Source organism: Aspergillus alliaceus (genome assembly GCF_009176365.1).
Source record: "Aspergillus alliaceus strain CBS 536.65 unplaced genomic scaffold BDW43scaffold_54, whole genome shotgun sequence".
Classification (NCBI taxonomy): Eukaryota; Fungi; Ascomycota; class Eurotiomycetes; order Eurotiales; family Aspergillaceae; genus Aspergillus; species Aspergillus alliaceus.
This window is the reverse complement of record NW_022474737.1, coordinates 177,957-195,843: the sequence shown is the minus strand read 5'-3', so window position 1 is coordinate 195,843 and position 17,887 is coordinate 177,957. Positions and strand designations below refer to the sequence as shown.

General features: G+C 49.1%; 9 protein-coding genes across 9 annotated transcripts; 5 read left to right on the top strand and 4 right to left on the bottom strand.

Moving 5' to 3' along the window:
• Nucleotides 1–99: 99 nt before the first annotated feature.
• On the top strand, nt 100–2,503 carry BDW43DRAFT_315103 (putative C6 transcription factor; the record flags this gene model as incomplete). The annotated part of the gene is made up of 5 exons (XM_032047983.1): nt 100–408; nt 466–582; nt 828–2,121; nt 2,177–2,334; nt 2,399–2,503. 5 exons carry the CDS (start codon nt 100–102, stop codon nt 2,501–2,503), a joined length of 1,983 nt encoding a protein of 660 aa, XP_031896168.1.
• A 202-nt stretch (nt 2,504–2,705) lies between these two features.
• On the top strand, nt 2,706–3,650 carry BDW43DRAFT_192493 (ubiquinone-binding COQ10-like protein). The gene has a single exon (XM_032039038.1). The coding sequence runs from the start codon at nt 2,781–2,783 to the stop codon at nt 3,501–3,503; it is 723 nt and encodes a 240-aa protein (XP_031896167.1). The 5' UTR covers nt 2,706–2,780; the 3' UTR covers nt 3,504–3,650.
• A 148-nt stretch (nt 3,651–3,798) lies between these two features.
• On the bottom strand, nt 3,799–4,930 carry sod4 (mitochondrial 37S ribosomal protein mS42; the record flags this gene model as incomplete). The annotated part of the gene is made up of 4 exons (XM_032047982.1): nt 3,799–4,329; nt 4,394–4,518; nt 4,625–4,805; nt 4,871–4,930. 4 exons carry the CDS (start codon nt 4,928–4,930, stop codon nt 3,799–3,801), a joined length of 897 nt encoding a protein of 298 aa, XP_031896166.1.
• Nucleotides 4,931–5,179: 249 nt separating this feature from the next.
• BDW43DRAFT_322268 (uncharacterized protein) lies at nt 5,180–6,992 on the top strand. Its single transcript, XM_032049528.1, has one exon. The coding sequence runs from the start codon at nt 5,637–5,639 to the stop codon at nt 6,870–6,872; it is 1,236 nt and encodes a 411-aa protein (XP_031896165.1). The 5' UTR covers nt 5,180–5,636; the 3' UTR covers nt 6,873–6,992.
• A 17-nt stretch (nt 6,993–7,009) lies between these two features.
• On the bottom strand, nt 7,010–9,115 carry PIG-S (GPI-anchor transamidase GPI17). The gene is made up of 2 exons (XM_032043311.1): nt 8,740–9,115; nt 7,010–8,678 (listed from the first exon to the last, which is right to left on the bottom strand). The coding sequence occupies exons 1-2, from the start codon at nt 8,992–8,994 to the stop codon at nt 7,164–7,166; spliced, it is 1,770 nt and encodes a 589-aa protein (XP_031896164.1). The 5' UTR covers nt 8,995–9,115; the 3' UTR covers nt 7,010–7,163.
• Nucleotides 9,116–9,214: 99 nt separating this feature from the next.
• On the bottom strand, nt 9,215–10,385 carry BDW43DRAFT_288681 (uncharacterized protein). The gene is made up of 3 exons (XM_032043310.1): nt 9,848–10,385; nt 9,545–9,788; nt 9,215–9,482 (listed from the first exon to the last, which is right to left on the bottom strand). The coding sequence occupies exons 1-3, from the start codon at nt 10,207–10,209 to the stop codon at nt 9,441–9,443; spliced, it is 648 nt and encodes a 215-aa protein (XP_031896163.1). The 5' UTR covers nt 10,210–10,385; the 3' UTR covers nt 9,215–9,440.
• A 195-nt stretch (nt 10,386–10,580) lies between these two features.
• On the top strand, nt 10,581–12,688 carry BDW43DRAFT_192426 (hemolysin III family protein). The gene is made up of 3 exons (XM_032039035.1): nt 10,581–10,825; nt 10,914–11,172; nt 11,224–12,688. Exons 2-3 carry the CDS (start codon nt 10,993–10,995, stop codon nt 12,547–12,549), a joined length of 1,506 nt encoding a protein of 501 aa, XP_031896162.1. The 5' UTR covers nt 10,581–10,825; nt 10,914–10,992; the 3' UTR covers nt 12,550–12,688.
• A 486-nt stretch (nt 12,689–13,174) lies between these two features.
• Nucleotides 13,175–16,063, bottom strand: BDW43DRAFT_192459 (putative R3H domain protein). The gene is made up of 4 exons (XM_032039036.1): nt 15,873–16,063; nt 15,009–15,799; nt 14,809–14,949; nt 13,175–14,756 (listed from the first exon to the last, which is right to left on the bottom strand). Exons 1-4 carry the CDS (start codon nt 15,921–15,923, stop codon nt 13,349–13,351), a joined length of 2,391 nt encoding a protein of 796 aa, XP_031896161.1. The 5' UTR covers nt 15,924–16,063; the 3' UTR covers nt 13,175–13,348.
• Nucleotides 16,064–16,706: 643 nt separating this feature from the next.
• BDW43DRAFT_288657 (zinc finger CCHC-type containing 10) lies at nt 16,707–17,887 on the top strand. The gene is made up of 3 exons (XM_032043309.1): nt 16,707–16,871; nt 16,919–17,054; nt 17,110–17,887. Exons 1-3 carry the CDS (start codon nt 16,787–16,789, stop codon nt 17,831–17,833), a joined length of 945 nt encoding a protein of 314 aa, XP_031896160.1. The 5' UTR covers nt 16,707–16,786; the 3' UTR covers nt 17,834–17,887.

The following is a 17,887-nucleotide window of genomic DNA, read 5'->3' as shown; positions in this document are numbered from 1 at the left end:
GCGTAATTTAGACTCAAATGCTGCCGCACATATCCGTGCACAAACTGCAAAAAGAGAGGCGAAGCCCTCTCTTGCACTTTCGTCGGTCGGGGTCCTCGTATGAGGACTTCACAGGGGCGGACGAGTCCAACTCTTGTTCAGGATCGCCTACAGCACCTCGAGAATCTGATCTTATCCTTGGCTCAGAAGAAGAGCTTGGCAAAGAACCACGAGTTTCAGAAACCAGAGGAACATGAAGAGCTGGCTACGGACCTGAAAACTGATGCTCGAGTAACGTCTGGAACATCGTCCACTAGCGCGGAATTCGCGCCTAAGGAACCCCCTCTTGAGCCGTCTAGCAAGTTGGTTGTTGAAAATGCTGGAACAAGCTATATTGACGGTGCTCACTGGACGGCTATTCTTGAGGAGGTCAGTGAACATTAATCCCACTGCATTATCTCTCTTGCTCTAACTTGATACTCGTAGATCAGCGGGGTTAGGGAGTACCTCCAAGAAGGCGATGATGCTACAGACGAAGAGACAATTGACGAGGATCGCCACGACTCACCTTCACCAACCCTCCTGTTAGGATTGAATAAGCCAGTAAGCAAAGAAGATTTACTCGCTAACATTCCTCCACGACCAGTGACAGATCGACTCATAGCCCAGTTCATCAATAGCAAAGAGCCCGTGTTAAGTATGCACTTAACTCTGCCTTCTATCCAAACCTTCTACATATACTTATACAGGCAACAAATTCATAGGCACAATCCATATTCCTACCTTTCAAAAAAAGGTTTTATGCCTTACCAGGAGCAAGAGAAGCTAGGAAGTTAACTTATGTACAGTATACCCTATTTTGGTCGACACCACAAGATGCGTCTCTCTCGTGGCTAGCGTACCTGTATGCTATCCTCACTTTATCAATTACGATCCATCAACGCCTAGGCGAACCATTGCCGGTCTATTTAGAGGGCTCTGCGAACATCATTACTACCTTCAGGAAGCGAGCCGCGCAGTGTCTCGTCCAATCAAACTATACACAGCCTGGAAAGTATAAAGTTGAGGCACTTTTCTATTATACCTTGGGAGAGTTTTACCGAAGTAATGATGCTCAGGTTAGCGTTTCTTTCCTCCTTGGAATCACCATTAGATTAGCGATGCGGACAGGGTACCATCGAGATCCGCGACATTTTCCCAGCATCTCCGCTTATGAAGGGGAAATGAGGAGGCGCGTGTGGGCAACTATACGCCAACTAGACACGTTGATCTCGTTTCAGGTTGGCCTTCCTCGGACGATACAAGACTGGCAGGGTGATGTCGAGCTACCACGCAACATCGGTGACGAAGACTTCAATGAAGACACCAAGCATCTACCCCAATCCCGACCGGAATCAGAGCTTACTACGGCGTCCTATGTTCGGGCGAAATCAAGGATCATGGCCGTGTTTGGCAAAATATCCGATCTTGCGTATTCACGTGAACCCGTGACATATGACGAAACTCTTGAGATTGACCGCCGGCTGGAGGAAGTGTACGGTCTTGTTCCTCTGAACTTTCGGATCCGACCAATTGATCAATCATTTGCAGACCCCTCGGAGCTGATCCTCCGGCGGTACACATTAGAGTTATTGTATCAAAAAGCTCGCTGCGTGCTTCACCGGCGGTACCTCAGTGAAGTTCACACTAACCTCCGGTATGCATATTCTAGATGGGTATGCATGAGTGCATCGAAGGAGATACTCCGCCATCAAGCAGACTTGCACCACGAGACTCAGCCTGGAGGAATTTTGTATCGGGATAGACAGTTCCCGAATTCTCTTCAGAATGCCGACTATCTACTTGCGGCTATGATCATTTGTCTAGAGTTGTCCCATGACCCTCCCACAGAGCCGATCATGGATGGACCCAACAATGATGTCACGGTCGTCATTAAGGGGCGCGAAGATCTCCTGGCTAGCCTAGAAATGTCCCATCAAATCTTCGAGCAAAGCCGCCGACGATCAACAGATGCACAAAAAGCGTATGCTGCGTTGACAGTCATGCTTCGCAGGGTTAAGAAAGGCGTGTTGGGCATAGGACAACCGGCTCAACGACAGGCGACTGGCAACGCAGGTGACCGGCCTTTTGATACATGCATCAGTAAGAAGCCTCACATTCACGTCAGCTTAAAGCTTATAGCTAATAGTATTCACAGCCCAACCCCCGCCGTATGAGAGCCTAGGTTCTGCAGAGGACGTACCATATCCCCTTGCTACTCTGAGCGAAATGCTAAGCCCGGCTATGGTAGAATCACCTTTTACAACGTTGGGCGTAATCGAAGGAATGCTAGAGACGCCTGCTAATCTTGATTGGGTAAGCTCAAGGAATCACCTATACCTCTACTCTATTTTATAGTACTCGGCGCTGATCCGCATAGCATCTGTGGGATCAACAAGTTCAAGGCCCGGAACAGCCTTCGTCAAACATTTGGTATCCGGGTGCTCCTTTTGATGATATCGTAGATAATCACCTGCAACAGTGATATGAGATAGTTAATAATATTACATTGAGTCCTACATGACGAAAGAAAGTCCCCATAAAAATTCAATATCTAAATCTCTTAAATTACCAGAGTGAAGCTTCCTATTAAAGATCCTCGGCACGTCCCGAGCCCATGTAGATAAAACCCCCGAATGGGCTCCGGAAGTCCTCCGTAGGGGAAAAAAAGACCCAAAGAAAACCAGCCGTTGCGATAATTTATCTCTAAGCCTTTGATCGACTCAACACCACCGTCATTGATTCTCACCCCAAAACTCAAAATGAGGCCTTGCATACTCCCGCGGCATCTCAGCCGTCGTATAAACCTCTTATCACCATCTCGTGCCCTTCCAGTCCCATCGCAATATCTCCCACGACCAATAACGCCGTACCACCCAAACCCCCAAACACTCCGATCGTTCCACCTTCCATCCCTCTCGTCGTTACTCTCAAACAATGGCAGCAACAACAACAACGGCAATGGCCGCAGTCTAACCGCCACCCGCGTCCTCCCTTACGCCCCGGAGTCCCTATATAAGGTGATCTCCTCGGTGGAATCCTACTCCCAGTTCCTCCCCTTCCTCACGGCCTCAACGGTGACTCACCGCGACCCAGAAACAGGGTATCCGACGCGCGCTTTCTTGACCGTCGGGTACGGACCTTTAAGTGAAACGTTCACGTCTCGGGTCGATTGCGATCGGAACCGGTGGATTGTTGAAGCACGCAGCGGGGCCAAGTTCGGGATTGATTCGAAGGATGGACAGGCTGGTGGGAACTTTCCTGGAGCGAATGAGGGGATCTTTGAGTATTTGAGTACCAAGTGGGAGTTGACACCGATGGAGAATGGCCCGGTGGGTAGATCGATGACGAAGGTGGATTTGGAGATCCGGTTTGAGTTTCGGAATCAATTGCACGCTGCCATGATGAGTGCTATGGAGGGGCAAATGGCAGGGATTATGATTGAGGCTTTTGAGAAGAGGATTGGGGATATTGAGAGGAGATAAGGCAGTTTGTGTCTGGATTACCTGAGAGATTGGGGGTGCATGGGCTTTGCATTTACACATATTCTCTGCTTTTTGGAGTTCGGTGCATGGTTACGACCAGACATAGATCGTTACAGCGTCGTGGAGGCTCACTTTTCTTTGAAACCTCATTCTATTTTTATGCTGCGATCAATCGCTGTACAATTAGACCCACTTATAAAGATATCCTGAACAGCCAACCCATGTAGTATATAATACAATTATCAAGACATGAAAGGGGGAAAACCACATATGCACCCGCTTTGAAGACAACTTTTCATAGCATGCTCAGGCTGCGGTTCCGGTTGGCCGCATGCCGTGTGCCCTTCATCGAGCTGACTGCGTTGTAATTGTCGAACACAACTTCCCAGTTGATGCGATCCCACCAGCGCTCAAGATATTCAGCTTTACCGCCAATGCCGTAGTCCATCATCCATACATGTTCCCATGTGTTGACACAAAGGATAGGCTGAACATCAACAGCACCAGGTGCCAGGCTCTTCTGGTTTGCGGAGTGAGCACCCATCGCGCCGGCGAACTGGTTACCTAATGGAGCTTCAGGGGAGTGAGTAGCCATGTCAACGGGCTGCCGGCGAGAGTGAGCGGCCGGGTACGGGGAGCCTGCGTTATAGGTACAGAAGATGTGCATCAATCCTTCTCTCTCCAGGTTCTTAGCCAACCACACAAATCCGGGGCCGAACATAGCATTGGCAGTAGCAAGAAAGTCGAGCTTCAGGGATTCAATCGAGGAGCAGGTGTCAACAATGTCTTTGGCGAACTTGTCCGGGATCTGAGTAGGGGCGGGCGACTATTTGAAATGTAGATATTAGGTGGTTGCCCATGGGTTACATATGTCAATTGGATAAACCAACCAAGCAGTTGAAGAAGAAATGGTTGTTATGAGCCATGGAGGCGTAGTTGAACACGGAGGCCATCTCCGGGCGCCGGGAGTACTTGACCAGCAGTTCTCCAGGTTTCGCATCCGCATCGACGGTATCTGTAACATGGCCATGTCAGAATACAATCCGTACACATGTAGCCTTCCGTGACCAGGAATGGCTGGAGTGCCGTGCTCTATCGGCCGCTCGGAGGATGAGGCTCACCCTGTGTAAGAAGGTTCAACTTGTCAATCAGGAGTGTCTGATATTGGGTCCAGGCGAAATCAAACGCCTCCGGTGATAACAGCTCCGGAATTCCAGTATTTTTAAAGTAGGTATCGTGAGTCAACTGAGGCACACGATGCAATCCGCGAGTTTGAGAGCGTGGGAGGGCGGAGGCGGGTTTCTAGAGCGTATCAAGCGATCAGTAATCGGAGCGACATGGCCGTTGATAAGGCGGAGAAAGCTCACCTGTGTGAGGGAAGAGACAGTACGCAGCATGCTCTGCGGCCGGAAGAGTCGGGGAAGCATGATGACGGTTGGGAATTGACGAGTTTAGATGCTCATTAAGAAGCAGCAACAAAACCGCAGAATTTCCATCGCGAGATTGGACATTGCTCCTTCGGGACTAGTGTGGATGAAGTAAGCCAGTCCCCGCACCAGCCAATCAGACACCAGGGATCTACTCATAACTTCAAAAACATCCTCCATCGTCTCTTCAGCTTTTCTTACATGCTTACTTAGGTTGGACGAATCCGACTGTTATACAGGGGGTCTTCGGCTGTTCCATGATTAACTCTCTCATGATGTCTTGCCTTCGGCGCCTATCTCAGCCACTCCCAGCAAGCCAGCTGCAACGAGACCCATGCCTAGTCTCTATTCTAGGATCACGGCGCTTGCAGACCAAGTGGTTTTGCAGAAGAAGCAGAAGAGGTATTTTAGGCACTACCTAGTGCTTAAAGACTAAATAGAACCTTGATTGTCTCGTATATCTCAGTCTCTGGAAGTCAAGTAAGAGTCCTTTGTCTGTATCTCGTTGTTCTAACTCTTCCTCCCAGCCATCTCTGGAATCACCCCTCACTGATGATTCCCCTTTGTTATCAGATCTCCTCCTTCTTGCTACAGCTGCTTTGGTCTAACACTGCCCATACTTTTGCTTATCCCTTACTTTCCTTTAAGGATTACCGACCTAAGACTTGCATACACGGAGAACCGTTAACATATAGCATAAGTCAATATGGCGAGATCAACGTTCACCGATCTTGTCTCTGGAAGACCCCCAATACTGTCCATCATCCTGATGGTATTTGCAATGATCACATCAAGTCATGCTTTTAATTTAGCATTACGCGATTCAGACGGCTGCCCCAGCTCTTACCAAAAGTGTGAAGCCGCTGGTCTACCAGAAGCATTCTGCTGTCCTTCTTCGTCAACCTGCGTCAGTTTAGACAATGCTAGTTCGGTTATATGTTGCCCCAAGGGACAAGCATGCACATACATAGAACCAATCAATTGCAACGTACAACTGCAGAATGCTACTCTGCACCCAAGGAATCCAATCAAAACTACAAGGCTCGATGACCAGCTGCCCAAGTGTGGCAATTTGTGCTGTCCGTTTGGATACGTCTGCAAAGGAAACCAGCTGTGCGAGATGGACAGCTCTACTTCTTCCACTACAACACTTGGTGGAAGTCCTACATCCACGATCACAGGTACATCTTCAAGCGAGTCGACTACATACACGGCAACAGATTCTTTATCCAAAACTGATCAGGGGAAACCAACCACACTATCACCCTCCGATACACACCCCCCAGCTTCCAACTCCCTCATGACCGATTCCAACCCGACTTCTGCCTCAATGGCAGCAGCATGTCCTCCGTTTCCAACCACAGCCGTTATAGCCGGATTTTTCCCTGGCGCTGTGTTTGGAGCTGTACTAGCCTCAATGGCACTATTCTGCTATAGAAAACGGCGAAAGGGGTGCAAGGACCCTCGCATAAAGTTTTCTCAACACAGCGCATATAATAGGTCCCCGTTCAGCATATCCCACCCTATACCATCTGAAGAAAGCTCCTACCGCACAGACTTCCTCCTTCGTCGTTCCCAACGAAGCTCCTCTCGTTCGATTCTACAGCGGACAGGGACCAGAGTGAAAAGTCTATTCGGCTCGAATCCCAAATTCGCTGTTCACGACTTGGATAAAGTGCCCCAGGTACCCGTCACCCCGCCGCAGCAGGTCAGACGGCAACCTAGTACTGAGAGTATCAGGGTATATACCCCTCCGGGTGGACTTGCGAATACACGCACACCGAAACAGGGACACTACCTTTCTGTGGGGCCGCATCCGACATTCACGGATATGATTGATGAAGTTGGGTTCAAGGATAAGAAAGGTGATCCGTGCTACAAGGTGGCAGAGTCCCCTGAAGCGAGCAGAACTAATTTGCAAGTTCCACGGGACGTTTATTGATCATGTTTCTTTGTCTGTCCCATTCACGTATGCCTTCGTCTAGCATATAGACAAGGCGTGGTGGGCTTCTAAACTTATCGTGTATCTATGTGTTGGCCTACTTTAGCACTTTGTTTGCTTCGTTATGTGCCCACTTTACTTGAAACTATAGCCACTCCTACTTAATATACACCTTGGTCCCATCGAGCCTCGTTTGATATAATGATCCATGATTGGCTATAACTGAATAAACGTTTATATTGGAAGAGAAGATGATGCTATTTATGATACAATTAACAATGAAGTAAAAAGTTATGGCCGTCGCTTTTTGGCCTTCAGGCCGGTAACAACCCTTTTTAGTTCCTTTAGAAGCCCTACAAGAAGAGGGACACCAATCGGGCCCAACAAGGGTAGATAAACCGCAACCTTATGTTCATCAGGGAAGTAAACCTGGCCCACCATGCTCTTTTCAAAGAAGCTACGCTCTGCTTCTTTCTCGGCCACCCGGGCGTCCACTAACGCCGCTTGAAAGCGGCCCTCGCGAAGATGTTCACATGCGGTCGCGAGATGGGAAAGAGTAGTGGATACGGACGTCGCTACATTAGCTGGGATAGGAATGGAGGGGAGTGACTCGGTGAGACGGGCAAGGGAGCCCATGGTTGACGAGGCGGAGAGAAGAAGGGCGGCAGCACGGATCCGGATGAGTGTTTGAAGACGGAAGGGAAGGGACGTGGGTGTGGCGGGGGCGCCAAGGAGTATGAGAAGTTGATGAGAGAAGGTTAGAAATGCAGGACGGAGAGCCTCCTGAGACAGGTGTGGTGGGTTTGATGGATGATCGGCGGCCGACAGTGGAGGGTTCAAGAGGAAGACACCACCCCACTGGGGGATAATCCAGCTGGTTGAACCGCTCTCCTTCACAACCATGGGCGATTGGGATGGCGCAGGAACGTAGAGAATGAAGTTGATGGTCGGTCCATTCCCGATACTTGGACTAAGAGGCCATTCAGCCGCGTTGATGAATGCGCTGAGATCTTCCTTCTTCAGCGTCCATGCAGCTTGTGCTTCATCGTATTCTGGTAGGGGCGCAGTGGGAGCAAAAGTCGCATAGAGCTGAACTTGGGTGTCAACCGTGAAATTACTTATAGGTGCAAAGGCCTCCAAGAGCGGTGATATGTATTCCTCGACGGCAGCCTTGACATCCCACGAGGAAGGTTCGGCTCCAGGTGTAAATAGGGAAAAGGCTAAGTGATACGTTTCCGCATATTTCATAGACCGCCGCAAACGCCTGGTGATCCGCTCCGCGAGCTGTGGGGTGATGGAATTGATAGTAGCGGATGGTTGCTGCTGGTTATTCGACGAGGGCGGAATGTTGGTATTTGCGCCCCCGGTATTGCTGTCGGATAAGATCTGCCCAATGATTGCCTTCTCTTCCGTAAACAAATTTTGCAATTCCCCTGCGATATAGGTTGACAAGGGCGGGTTGGACGCCGAAGGGGGCGGGATCTGACTTGGAGGGTAATAAACGTCGAGCTGGGTTGTGCCTGGATGAAGCTTAGATCGGGGGGCCGCCAAATCTTCCTGGGGTAGCAATCGGACTGTTAACGTAGTATCGGCCTTTCCCGACGCGACAGACTGCGATTGCCCTAGTATCTCTTCATGGCTAGCGGCGGTATTGTTGTCTGAGAGTTTCAGGCGAAGGTGATGGGCGGAGAATTCGTTGAGATCATCGAGAGTGTGCTGAGTGGTCCGTAAGAGATGGTTCGCCTCCGACTCTGGCAGAGACGGTGTTTCAAAGCGAATCTGAAGGGGAAATACTGGACGACAGGTCTGTATGAAAATAATCAATCAATCAGGAGAGGTATACTGAGAGTGGAGCTACGGGGACTACCTTTCCATCCGCCCACTCGACCATATCTTGGATGGGCAGGCTAGCTCGATAGATAGATGTCGTCTTCCACCATATCGGCAACCCTAGGAATATAATGACGGCCCAGAATGCAGCAATGACTTTGAATCTAGTCTGGATAGCCTCGGGTCTCTCAGGCGGAGGGAGACGCCGCGCGCCGGTCTTGGAGCTCATGGCGTCGTTCGCGGGCGTGGGGGTAGTCTGTGAAGACCCCGGGTCTTCATTCTTGCCAGTCATGACCAGAACATGCTTTTCTTGCAGGCAAAGGTATCGGAGGAAAGAAACGGACACCGAGATACAACCGAGATACAGGTGGTGAGAGTGGGGACGGGAGGTGAAAGTAAAGGCGGAGGACAAGTGGTTGTCGGGGAAGGTTTAATAAATCAAACCAAATTATATTTATATAAATTAAGCCGCTTTGAAATCCAAACCCAATGTAGGAGCTCATTCCTCTTCTCTTTTCTTTTTTATTTATATCCATTGGGCTTTGATACTTTCATACGAATAGAACTATTACCGCGTTTACAACAAGAAAATCACCCAGATCAATTGCATAGTAATACAGTTAAAAGAAAGAAAAACCCTGTCGAATAGAACTATGGGGGTATCTCAACCAAGGCGCCAGATGCCACGGACTGAATTCAAAAGTAAAGGATAACCGATTATTGTTCTGCGTTTTTCGTTTAATACTCTTTCTCGAAAATCTTCTGGATAGGTTTTGCGGCCTATTGAGAATGATTGAATTAGCAAACCACTAGTAGGAAGACAGTGGGAAGAGGAAACATACGTCAATAAACCTCTCCAGATCTTGGTCCAAACTGGCCAAATCTTCCTTGCGTTTGTTGTTTTCCGCGATCAAAGCCTGCTTCCGCTTCAAAAGCTCCTGTCGCGCCTGTTCTAATTTTTCCCGCTCAGCATGTTCATAGTTGATACGAGCAATCATGAGCTCATGGGCGTCCGAGTCATTGTGTTCTGGGAAGAGAGCGAGGAACTCTTCGACCGGGATTAAAGGAAGAGAAAGGTACTTGTGGCTAATAGACGAACAGTCCCCGTTAGCAAGACCCCGCGTACACGATAGAAATTCACCTACTCGTAAGACTCGCAAGCCGCAATTTCCCCGGTCAAATGTCTTTGCTCATAGTATAGATTCTGCAGCTGAAGGTGTAACCGATCGATTTCCTGGCGAGCCTCCGCCGTCGATTGTTTAGTTTCGCGAACGCGAAAGATAGCTTCTCGATTCAGACCGCGGAGTTGAGCGAGAAGGGCAAATAATTGTTTTTGCTCTCTTGACGCCGCTAGAATGGTCTCCTGGAGATTTGACGATGCAGGCTCACCGGTTGGGTCTAGTAAAGCGAGGAGCTTCTCACATTGTTCACGAGTCTCCGCGCTACTATTCAGGACTGGTAAGAGAGACTGATCTGCAACGATGTCGCGAACCGCCATAGCAGCCATTTATATCGGTTTTTTTTTTAGGTTTTTTAGGAAGGAGAGGCGAACTAAGAGGTGATTAATTAATTGGTGGTGGCGATTGGGGGAGGGGGGATGAAGTGGGAGAAGAAGTGGGAAGAAAGAGCGATATGAATCAATAAAACGTGGGGACAATGCGAATCGCTGAATGGAAATCTTGATTAAATTATTATTATTACTTATATTGTTGGGGGAGAAATTTCACTAATTGAATTAGAGAATAAAAAGAATCTCCTTTTTTTCATTTAGACTCTTTTCATTTCTTTCTTTCTCTATTTCTTTTCTTTTATTTCTGACTTATAGGAAATATTGAATTAATTAATTAATTAGTTGATTGATTTGAAAAATAATTGGGTAGACATCTCATCTTATTGATTGGGGCCTTTCAGCTCAACTCTTTCTTCTTTTCCCCACTTCCCTCTTAATTCCCTCTTACTCTCTTATACTCTTCCTCAGTCACTCCTTTGATTCTTTCCCTCCCAACCCCCTCCATTCTTCTCTCTCCATATCGTTCCTTCATTTCTAATAAAGAAATCTAAAGGCTAGTTTTTTAATTTCGTCCCATCAGGAGAATCTCCACTCTCCAACCTCTCCCAAGTAAGTCAGTCCTTAAATCAATGCCGAGATTCCGATACCCGCAAAAACATCTACTTCTGATGAACTAACACGCCCCTGTGTACCTTTTCCAGGTGATGCTGGATTTCTTTTAACAAAATTCGAAAGAGCTGTGAGAAGAAAATAAAATAAAAAAAATAACTATTCCCCACCATGACTTGCTCGGCTCAGTCTATGACCATCGAGTCATATCCCGATCAAGCTGCGGTCTCCAGCGCTTATGCCACTCCGTCTGAGGAGACAGCCCTGCTCCGAGATCGTCGGCGGAGGCATTCTTTCCATGCGGCAAGGAAACTTTCATGCGACTACGATGCTGATGCAGTCTTTTTAAGGGTAACAATTCTTAACTGAAATGGCCCTCCACATGTCCTAACACTTCTTTAGGTGGAACTGTTCCTGGCCGAACTAGAGAGACGACTGCATTGGCTGGAACAATATCGCCGATCACATATGGTGCAAATCGATACCAGCTTGCGCAGAGGATACGCAACGCTGGAGGCCGTTAGAGACTCCTGCTCCTATGCCTCCGGGGAACTCATGGGCGGTGGCAAGAAGAGAGCCAAGATCTTGGTGGAGACGCTCGAGGACGGCTATAAGGATGCCCTCGCGACTAAAGAGACCCTGGAGCAAAAAGCACAAGCAGGAGTTCGCTTGATGGAGTCGTTCTTGACGGAGTTGGAAGCCCGAGCTCATGCGGTTCGAGACCGTGGATTCTACGGCACCCTGGACGATGGGTGGAAAGCCGTTGATTCCAAGTTGGTCCACGCCCGTGAAGTGGTCGATGAGGGAATGGAACGGGCCCGGAAAGCCAAGGATGCCCTTCGTGAGAGTATCGATGAAGCTATTATGTTAGCCCAGGAGAAGCGGTTAATTGCCTATGCGGACCTTCCTCATCCATGGCGGGTGAACCCGCATATTCTGCAAGGATATCGGTTCACGCATTCGAAAGTAGAGTGCTTCACGTCTATGTTTGCCTTCTCGAATGAACTGGTCAACATCTGGTCTCACCTGATTGGCCTGTTCATCGTCCTTTCCGTCGCCTTTTACTTCTATCCCCTGAACCCAAACTTCCACTTGAGCACAAAGACCGACGTGTTGATTGCGGCGGTGTTCTTCTTCGCTGCATGCAAGTGTCTGGTCTGCAGTACCCTCTGGCACACCATGAACAGCATTGCTAACCAGGGCCTGATGGAGCGCTTCGCTTGTGTGGACTATACCGGCATTTCGATGCTAGTGGCTGCGTCGATCGTGACCACAGAATATACTGCCTTCTATTGCGAACCCGTATCGCGATGGACATATATCCTTCTCACGATGTCACTCGGGATCGGCGGGGTTATCCTCCCCTGGCACCCGACCTTCAACCGGGCGGATTTCGCCTGGGCTCGTGTGGCATTTTACGTGACACTTGCTCTGACGGGTTTCGCGCCGCTGGCACAACTTACCTACACCCGAGGCCTTGCCTGGTGCCTATACTTCTATGCACCCGTCGTGAAGAGTATTCTTGTGTACTTCGTCGGGGCTTGCATCTACGCTTCTCAGGTACCCGAACGCTGGCGTCCCGGTCTCTTTGACTATGTGGGTGGAAGCCACAATATTTGGCATTTCGCCGTCCTAGGCGGCATCCTGTTCCACTATTGCGCCATGCAGGATTTGTTCGCGGGCGCTTTTCAGCGAGCCAAGGGGGAGTGCCCACATTTGGCTTCCTGAACCGCGTGTGCTCCTTGCTTTCTCTATCGTTATGGCTGTATATGACGGGATTGATCTTCACTAGCACATAGACCTTGGCTATCGGGTTAGATATGTTGGATGCCCAGCCACCCGTTAACAATAGATTCCCGCAGGATCTCATCGTCGAATTCGGCGGTTGCCTATATAGATGGAGTACATCCAATTATTCTTACCGTTCTTGTACATAATTTTATTTGGGATCTTGCAGCTTGTACTAGCTGCCCTCACGGTCAACCATTCGCCACTAGATTCATTGCATGTCTATCTACTGCATCTGTTTCAACCAGCTTGGAGGTACGATTGATAACCACGCATTGCTTCAACGCGTATATGCCGATTCAGGGGTACATATGCATAATACGCAGAACATCTGCAGAATAATCTTGGATACTAGGTTTCGTGACAAGGGGTGCATTACGCATCACATCTGAGACACTCCCCGATAACCAAAGCGTGCGATACTCTCACATGGAGAATCGATATGGAAAGAATACGTAATAATCTATGTATCTTGGCGGCTGGCTATCATCACACTTCTTTTTCCGCTCAGATTTAGCACACTTGACAGCAGCAAGTTGTAGGTAATCGTATAAATCACTTCAGCACAGCATATAGCAGCACCCTCCTACTAGTCTTGCTTGCACACTTTATCTGCCAGATATAGTCACGAACCAACAATAACACTATCTTTGAGTTCGCGCGCCGATTCCCATCAACTGTGTGCCTGTAAAATACGCCAGAAAAACTGTACATGATCAAGAGCCATAAAACAGATCGTTTAGTTAGCCCTCGCTCCCCCTGAAACGACGAGCGGACCGCTCTTGTTGTTCGGATGGGGGTTTCCCGGGTAAAGGTGAGTAGTGGCGGCTCCAGTTCGATGTTTCAAATCAAAGTCGGAAAGAACTTCGGACGGCGGTGGTTTGGGTGGAAGATGGGACGGCGTCCCCCATTTTGCGATAGAGTCCCTACCACCCACAGATGGCCCACGAGGAGCGTTGGTTGCCACGGCCACTGCTGCTTCAAGATTCTTGTTGGTTTCTTGATACCCAGCCCACTGGGGCTGAACACTAGCTTGCATGGTAGGGTATGATTTCATACCATGGCCCCCACTCTTGCTTGGATGCCGTGCCAGGGATGTACCGCCTGGTACAAATGAGCGTGTCTGGGGGTTGAATGGGGATCGATTGAAGTTCCCAGCCAAAGGATGAACAGCCACATTGCCTGTACTCATAGGTTGCCCGGGATATTGAGCATATGGATATGATGTAGGGTTGACCGGCTGAGACGGATAGTTTGACCAGGGCATTGGGGGTTGATTCCTATGCGCGGATTGTTGGTAGCCCCCGTGAAATGATGGGGAGGACCACCCTGGAGGCGTGTGCTGAAACGGTACAGCATTGGGCACAGGATAACTATTCAAAGCAGGGGAAGATTTCGTGGACGTCATTGCCGGTGATTGGTTGATAGAGACATATCCAGAATAGGGAGATTGTTGAGGTGCCATTGCGTTCTGCCACGGGCCACTCGGGGTCATTTGAGGAGATACAGGCATTGAATAATGAGGCATGGAGCCTAAGTTGACGTGACTAGGGTACATGGCCCCGTTTTGACCATTTTGTGTATAACCCATGCCTGGAGGGTTCACACCAGGTCCCACCATACAAGGCTGACTAGGGAGCGAAGAGTCGTTCATGGCCGCAGTGTAGGACCCGGGGCCTTGTGAATAATGCATTCCAGGATAATAAACATTGAACTGAGACCTGACCTCGAAGCTGTCATCGTGTGGTGTCTTTTGCCTCTGTGCTTTTTTGCGTCCATTGGTTGAGCTTGAGCGAGACATGTCGGTACCTTGGTCACCATTTGTGCTTTCTGACGACTTTGCCTCTGGAAAATCACGGAAAATCCGTTCACGAGCTTCTTGATACTTGGCCTCCCGTTCCTCCCTAGTGAGTGTCAACCGGTCCTTAGCCGGAGTAGCTCCCGCTGAAGAGCCGCCACGCTCGCCATCGTTTGCACTGTCGCCAGCTTCTGATCCGGATTTTGAAGCAAAAGTGGAGCTCGCCGCCGCGCTTCCTTCGGTAGAAGGTCGTTCACTATCAGTACGGCGCATGATTTTCATGGCAGGCATAGCAGGGGGCGGGGGGGTGTTGTTTGTCGCGGAGTGTATGGTAGAGAGGGGCGTAGGCCTAAACTAGTCAGCATGGCTATATTATTCGTACATACAAAGGGAGGTCCTACAGCCGAGTAAAGGGGGTCCGATGAAGTCGAACTGACGTGACATTGTTGTCCACGAAATGAGTTAGATGGTAATAATCGCCCAATTTATGGGCAAGCAGTCGCCCGAAGGCATTGGAAGGTGGTAATTCTAGGGATTGCTCCCTACGATGCTGTGTCAGCAAAATCGAGACACAAGACCAAGTGATAGCGAGCCAACTCACTTAGAATGCTGAATGAAATGTCTGACTTTCTCCTCTAGTTGCAATATCAAAAGACGATCTTTCGGGGACTTCATTGCCTCAATGAGTTTCTCGTCCGGTTCCAAAGGGAATGGGTGCATGGATATGGGCTGTCCACTTCGAAAAGCTTCTTGGTTGGTGATGACGAAATTATTGGACATGGAGTCCGGCATTATAGCACCATTTGGCCGCTGACTACCATCAGTGAAGATAGGGCCTGTGGAGTGCAGTACTGCACGAGCTCTCTGTATATCTCTGAACCCGCGAGCACCTGACTCAGACCCAGTCAGCGAGTTCGGTGCACCAGATGCTATTCCAGAGAGGGATTCCTCTTCATCAATAGCTTGGACACTGGCGCTGTCATCAGGTCGCAAGGAGTCTTTCTCGTCCATTGCGAATGTAGTGACCGAGGCCATACTCTTTGAGTCGAAACTTGTCGGTTTAGTTGACGAGTTCGACAGATGCGTACGATCATCTTCGAATGAAGTTTCCCGTTTCAGAGACCCGTTTTCTTGGACTTCAGCGGGAAAGTCGAGGCTCTCTTGACCCTTCTTCTCTGTGATATGAACATCTTGTACGGTGCGCGAGAGGCTATCGAGACTTCTATCGATGGCGCTGACCTCATCGTCCTTATTTGGGAACACTTGGCTCGACAGGACCCCTTTCGACCCTTGTGAGTCTGAGGGTAGAGGCTCTTCAGGAGACTGTGAACCATTCTTTTCGTTAGATGTTACGTTAACTTGAAATCTTGAGAATGGGGCCATAGCAGCGATCTTATGCGCAGGTCAGAAGGGGCGACACCATCCTCTACTTCGCGAGAGTGGTTCATGTCATAAGTCAACGTACCTTTGCAAACGAGAGACAATGTTCTCCTTCTGGGGAGCTTTTTGATGCCATAACTAACAATCAACACCTTGCACTGTTTCGAAACTTTCTTTTCAGACCTTCCTTCGAATGGTGGCTATCGAAGATGAATTGAAGAATGGTAGGTAACCCGACGAGAAGAATTGAATGGCTGGACTTCACACGTGCGGGTTCACTCAAAGACGAAACCGAAATTTAAGACGACAATAAGCCACTCAAATATCCCACTTCACACAAGCCCAAAAAGAACGACGTCATATCTCTTAAAAACGTAATTCGCCATAGGGAAAGCTGTTCGAAGTTAGGACCAGAGGATGGGTATATCGAAGAGGACCGCGCCCGTCCAGGAGTGGTGATGAGTATGCAAAGTGTCCAACACCGAATACAGGCGTCAAAGAACAGTGGGCAGATCCAAAAAGAGGTGACTGATCTTACACGATGGTCAGAGCGACTTGTTCATGGTTTTTCCCATTTATTGTTTTATAAAGAGGGGAATGGGGTTCCTCCTACTCAGTAAATTCAAACAAAAAGATGAAAAATTTCAAGAAATTTGGTTCCAGCCGAACTGGAAGGAGTCGTATTGGAAAATACGACTCTGGTTCTGGTCCAAGTAGCGCTTGTAGGTGGAGATCGATGATGGTGGTCTTTTTTCGTTCTTTTGGGCTGAGAAGGAACGAAACAGAACTGATCGGGTTTGGTTTCGCTTGTTCTGCTGGTGGGAGATTAGCCGCGCGTTTAACGATCTCGGCCTGACCCACAGTTTGCCTCAACAGCCGCGACAGTGAGAGGTTTGATATTCATAGAAGTCGGGTTTTATATCGGTTCTACAAGTTGAGCCGAAGCGGGTTTGAACTTTTGTGCTGCAAATTTTGTTCCCAGTATACACATAGGGCTCGATGAATCGTTACCGGAATGCGCCCGGCCTTAGAGGCCCTTCCAAGGCTACTGCCAGCACTCTCTGTCAGAAATGCTTGAAACGAGATATGTGCCTTCCTCCGATCGCATCGCAAGTAGCTGACCTTTTGTACGGCACTATAGCTATGAATGTACAGTTACCGCTCAGGAACGGCCATACCAATATCGCCCTTCGCGTACACAGCAGTTACAGAACCCGAAATTACGACCGCAGCTTTCAACGGACGTTCCGAATTATCTATTGGGCTCGTAAGCACTGGAGATACATAATGCATATTTGTCCAATAGACTGAATTCTTCCCAGGGAAGGTGTGGCCGATGACCTTCTGGCAAAACGAGAAGAAGAGAGGGGCCGTAAAAGAGACATAGATGAATCAGACCCTCTTGATAATCCAGGCAAGACATCAAAGAGGGCTAGATCAGCGTCTTCGCATTCTGTGAGCTCGGTGTCTACGATATCTACCAGCCAGTCTCATTCACAGTCCCCACCTCGCCGTAGAGGGTACGCTACAAGAGGTGACTTAGATGGGACGAAGTCAACCACCTCTCATAATGCAAAGTTGAGAAAGAGACAATACAGCGATTCGTCTTCTGGTCATTCTGTCCATTCTCATTCATATGACGAAAGAGACCGCGCTCGCTCTAGATCACGTGAATGGGTAGGTGACAGGAACACCAGACGGAGGCGTCGAGAGTCTAGCCCCGAGGAGCGAGGGCGAGCTAGAAACCTGTCAAGAGGTGGCAGCCGAAGAGGTAGGACTCGAAGCCGGAGCTTTAACCAGAGTCGAGTCGCAAGAGCGAGACGGTCCGTAACGCCAGATACAATGCATAACCTGAACCGCCCTGGAAGACCTCCGAGAGACGCTCCCAGTCATTCAGGCCATTCCGATGGACGACACAGTCGAGCCGGTAATGGACAGTCTGGACGCGGTCAAAACCAGCCTGCACCTCCGCCTCGGAGAGAGCGAAGTCTCAGCCCATACAGTAAACGCCTTGCATTGACCCAGGCCATGAATATCGGCCGTTAGAGCATATGAGAAATCGGCAAAGGCAAAAAGAAAGAAAAAAAAAAAGAACAAAAA

What these genes read in the sequence shown, in the direction of transcription:
- BDW43DRAFT_192493 (XM_032039038.1), top strand. Translation starts at nt 2,781, where the DNA reads ATGAGGCCTTGCATACTCCCGCGGCATCTCAGCCGTCGTATAAACCTC.
- BDW43DRAFT_192426 (XM_032039035.1), top strand. Translation starts at nt 10,993, where the DNA reads ATGACTTGCTCGGCTCAGTCTATGACCATCGAGTCATATCCCGATCAA. An exon ending in CTGATGCAGTCTTTTTAAGG is followed by an intron (nt 11,173 to 11,223) that starts GTAACAATTCTT and finishes ACACTTCTTTAG; the next exon opens with GTGGAACTGTTCCTGGCCGA.
- PIG-S (XM_032043311.1), bottom strand. Translation starts at nt 8,994, where the DNA reads ATGACTGGCAAGAATGAAGACCCGGGGTCTTCACAGACTACCCCCACG. An exon ending in TCGAGTGGGCGGATGGAAAG is followed by an intron (nt 8,679 to 8,739) that starts GTAGTCCCCGTA and finishes ATTTTCATACAG; the next exon opens with ACCTGTCGTCCAGTATTTCC.
- BDW43DRAFT_322268 (XM_032049528.1), top strand. Translation starts at nt 5,637, where the DNA reads ATGGCGAGATCAACGTTCACCGATCTTGTCTCTGGAAGACCCCCAATA.
- BDW43DRAFT_288657 (XM_032043309.1), top strand. Translation starts at nt 16,787, where the DNA reads ATGAATCGTTACCGGAATGCGCCCGGCCTTAGAGGCCCTTCCAAGGCT. An exon ending in TCAGAAATGCTTGAAACGAG is followed by an intron (nt 16,872 to 16,918) that starts ATATGTGCCTTC and finishes GACCTTTTGTAC; the next exon opens with GGCACTATAGCTATGAATGT. An exon ending in CCGAATTATCTATTGGGCTC is followed by an intron (nt 17,055 to 17,109) that starts GTAAGCACTGGA and finishes AATTCTTCCCAG; the next exon opens with GGAAGGTGTGGCCGATGACC.
- BDW43DRAFT_192459 (XM_032039036.1), bottom strand. Translation starts at nt 15,923, where the DNA reads ATGGCATCAAAAAGCTCCCCAGAAGGAGAACATTGTCTCTCGTTTGCA. An exon ending in ATTGTCTCTCGTTTGCAAAG is followed by an intron (nt 15,800 to 15,872) that starts GTACGTTGACTT and finishes CCTGCGCATAAG; the next exon opens with ATCGCTGCTATGGCCCCATT. An exon ending in CATTTCATTCAGCATTCTAA is followed by an intron (nt 14,950 to 15,008) that starts GTGAGTTGGCTC and finishes ACAGCATCGTAG; the next exon opens with GGAGCAATCCCTAGAATTAC.
- BDW43DRAFT_288681 (XM_032043310.1), bottom strand. Translation starts at nt 10,209, where the DNA reads ATGGCTGCTATGGCGGTTCGCGACATCGTTGCAGATCAGTCTCTCTTA. An exon ending in GCGGCTTGCGAGTCTTACGA is followed by an intron (nt 9,789 to 9,847) that starts GTAGGTGAATTT and finishes TTCGTCTATTAG; the next exon opens with CCACAAGTACCTTTCTCTTC. An exon ending in ATCTGGAGAGGTTTATTGAC is followed by an intron (nt 9,483 to 9,544) that starts GTATGTTTCCTC and finishes CATTCTCAATAG; the next exon opens with GCCGCAAAACCTATCCAGAA.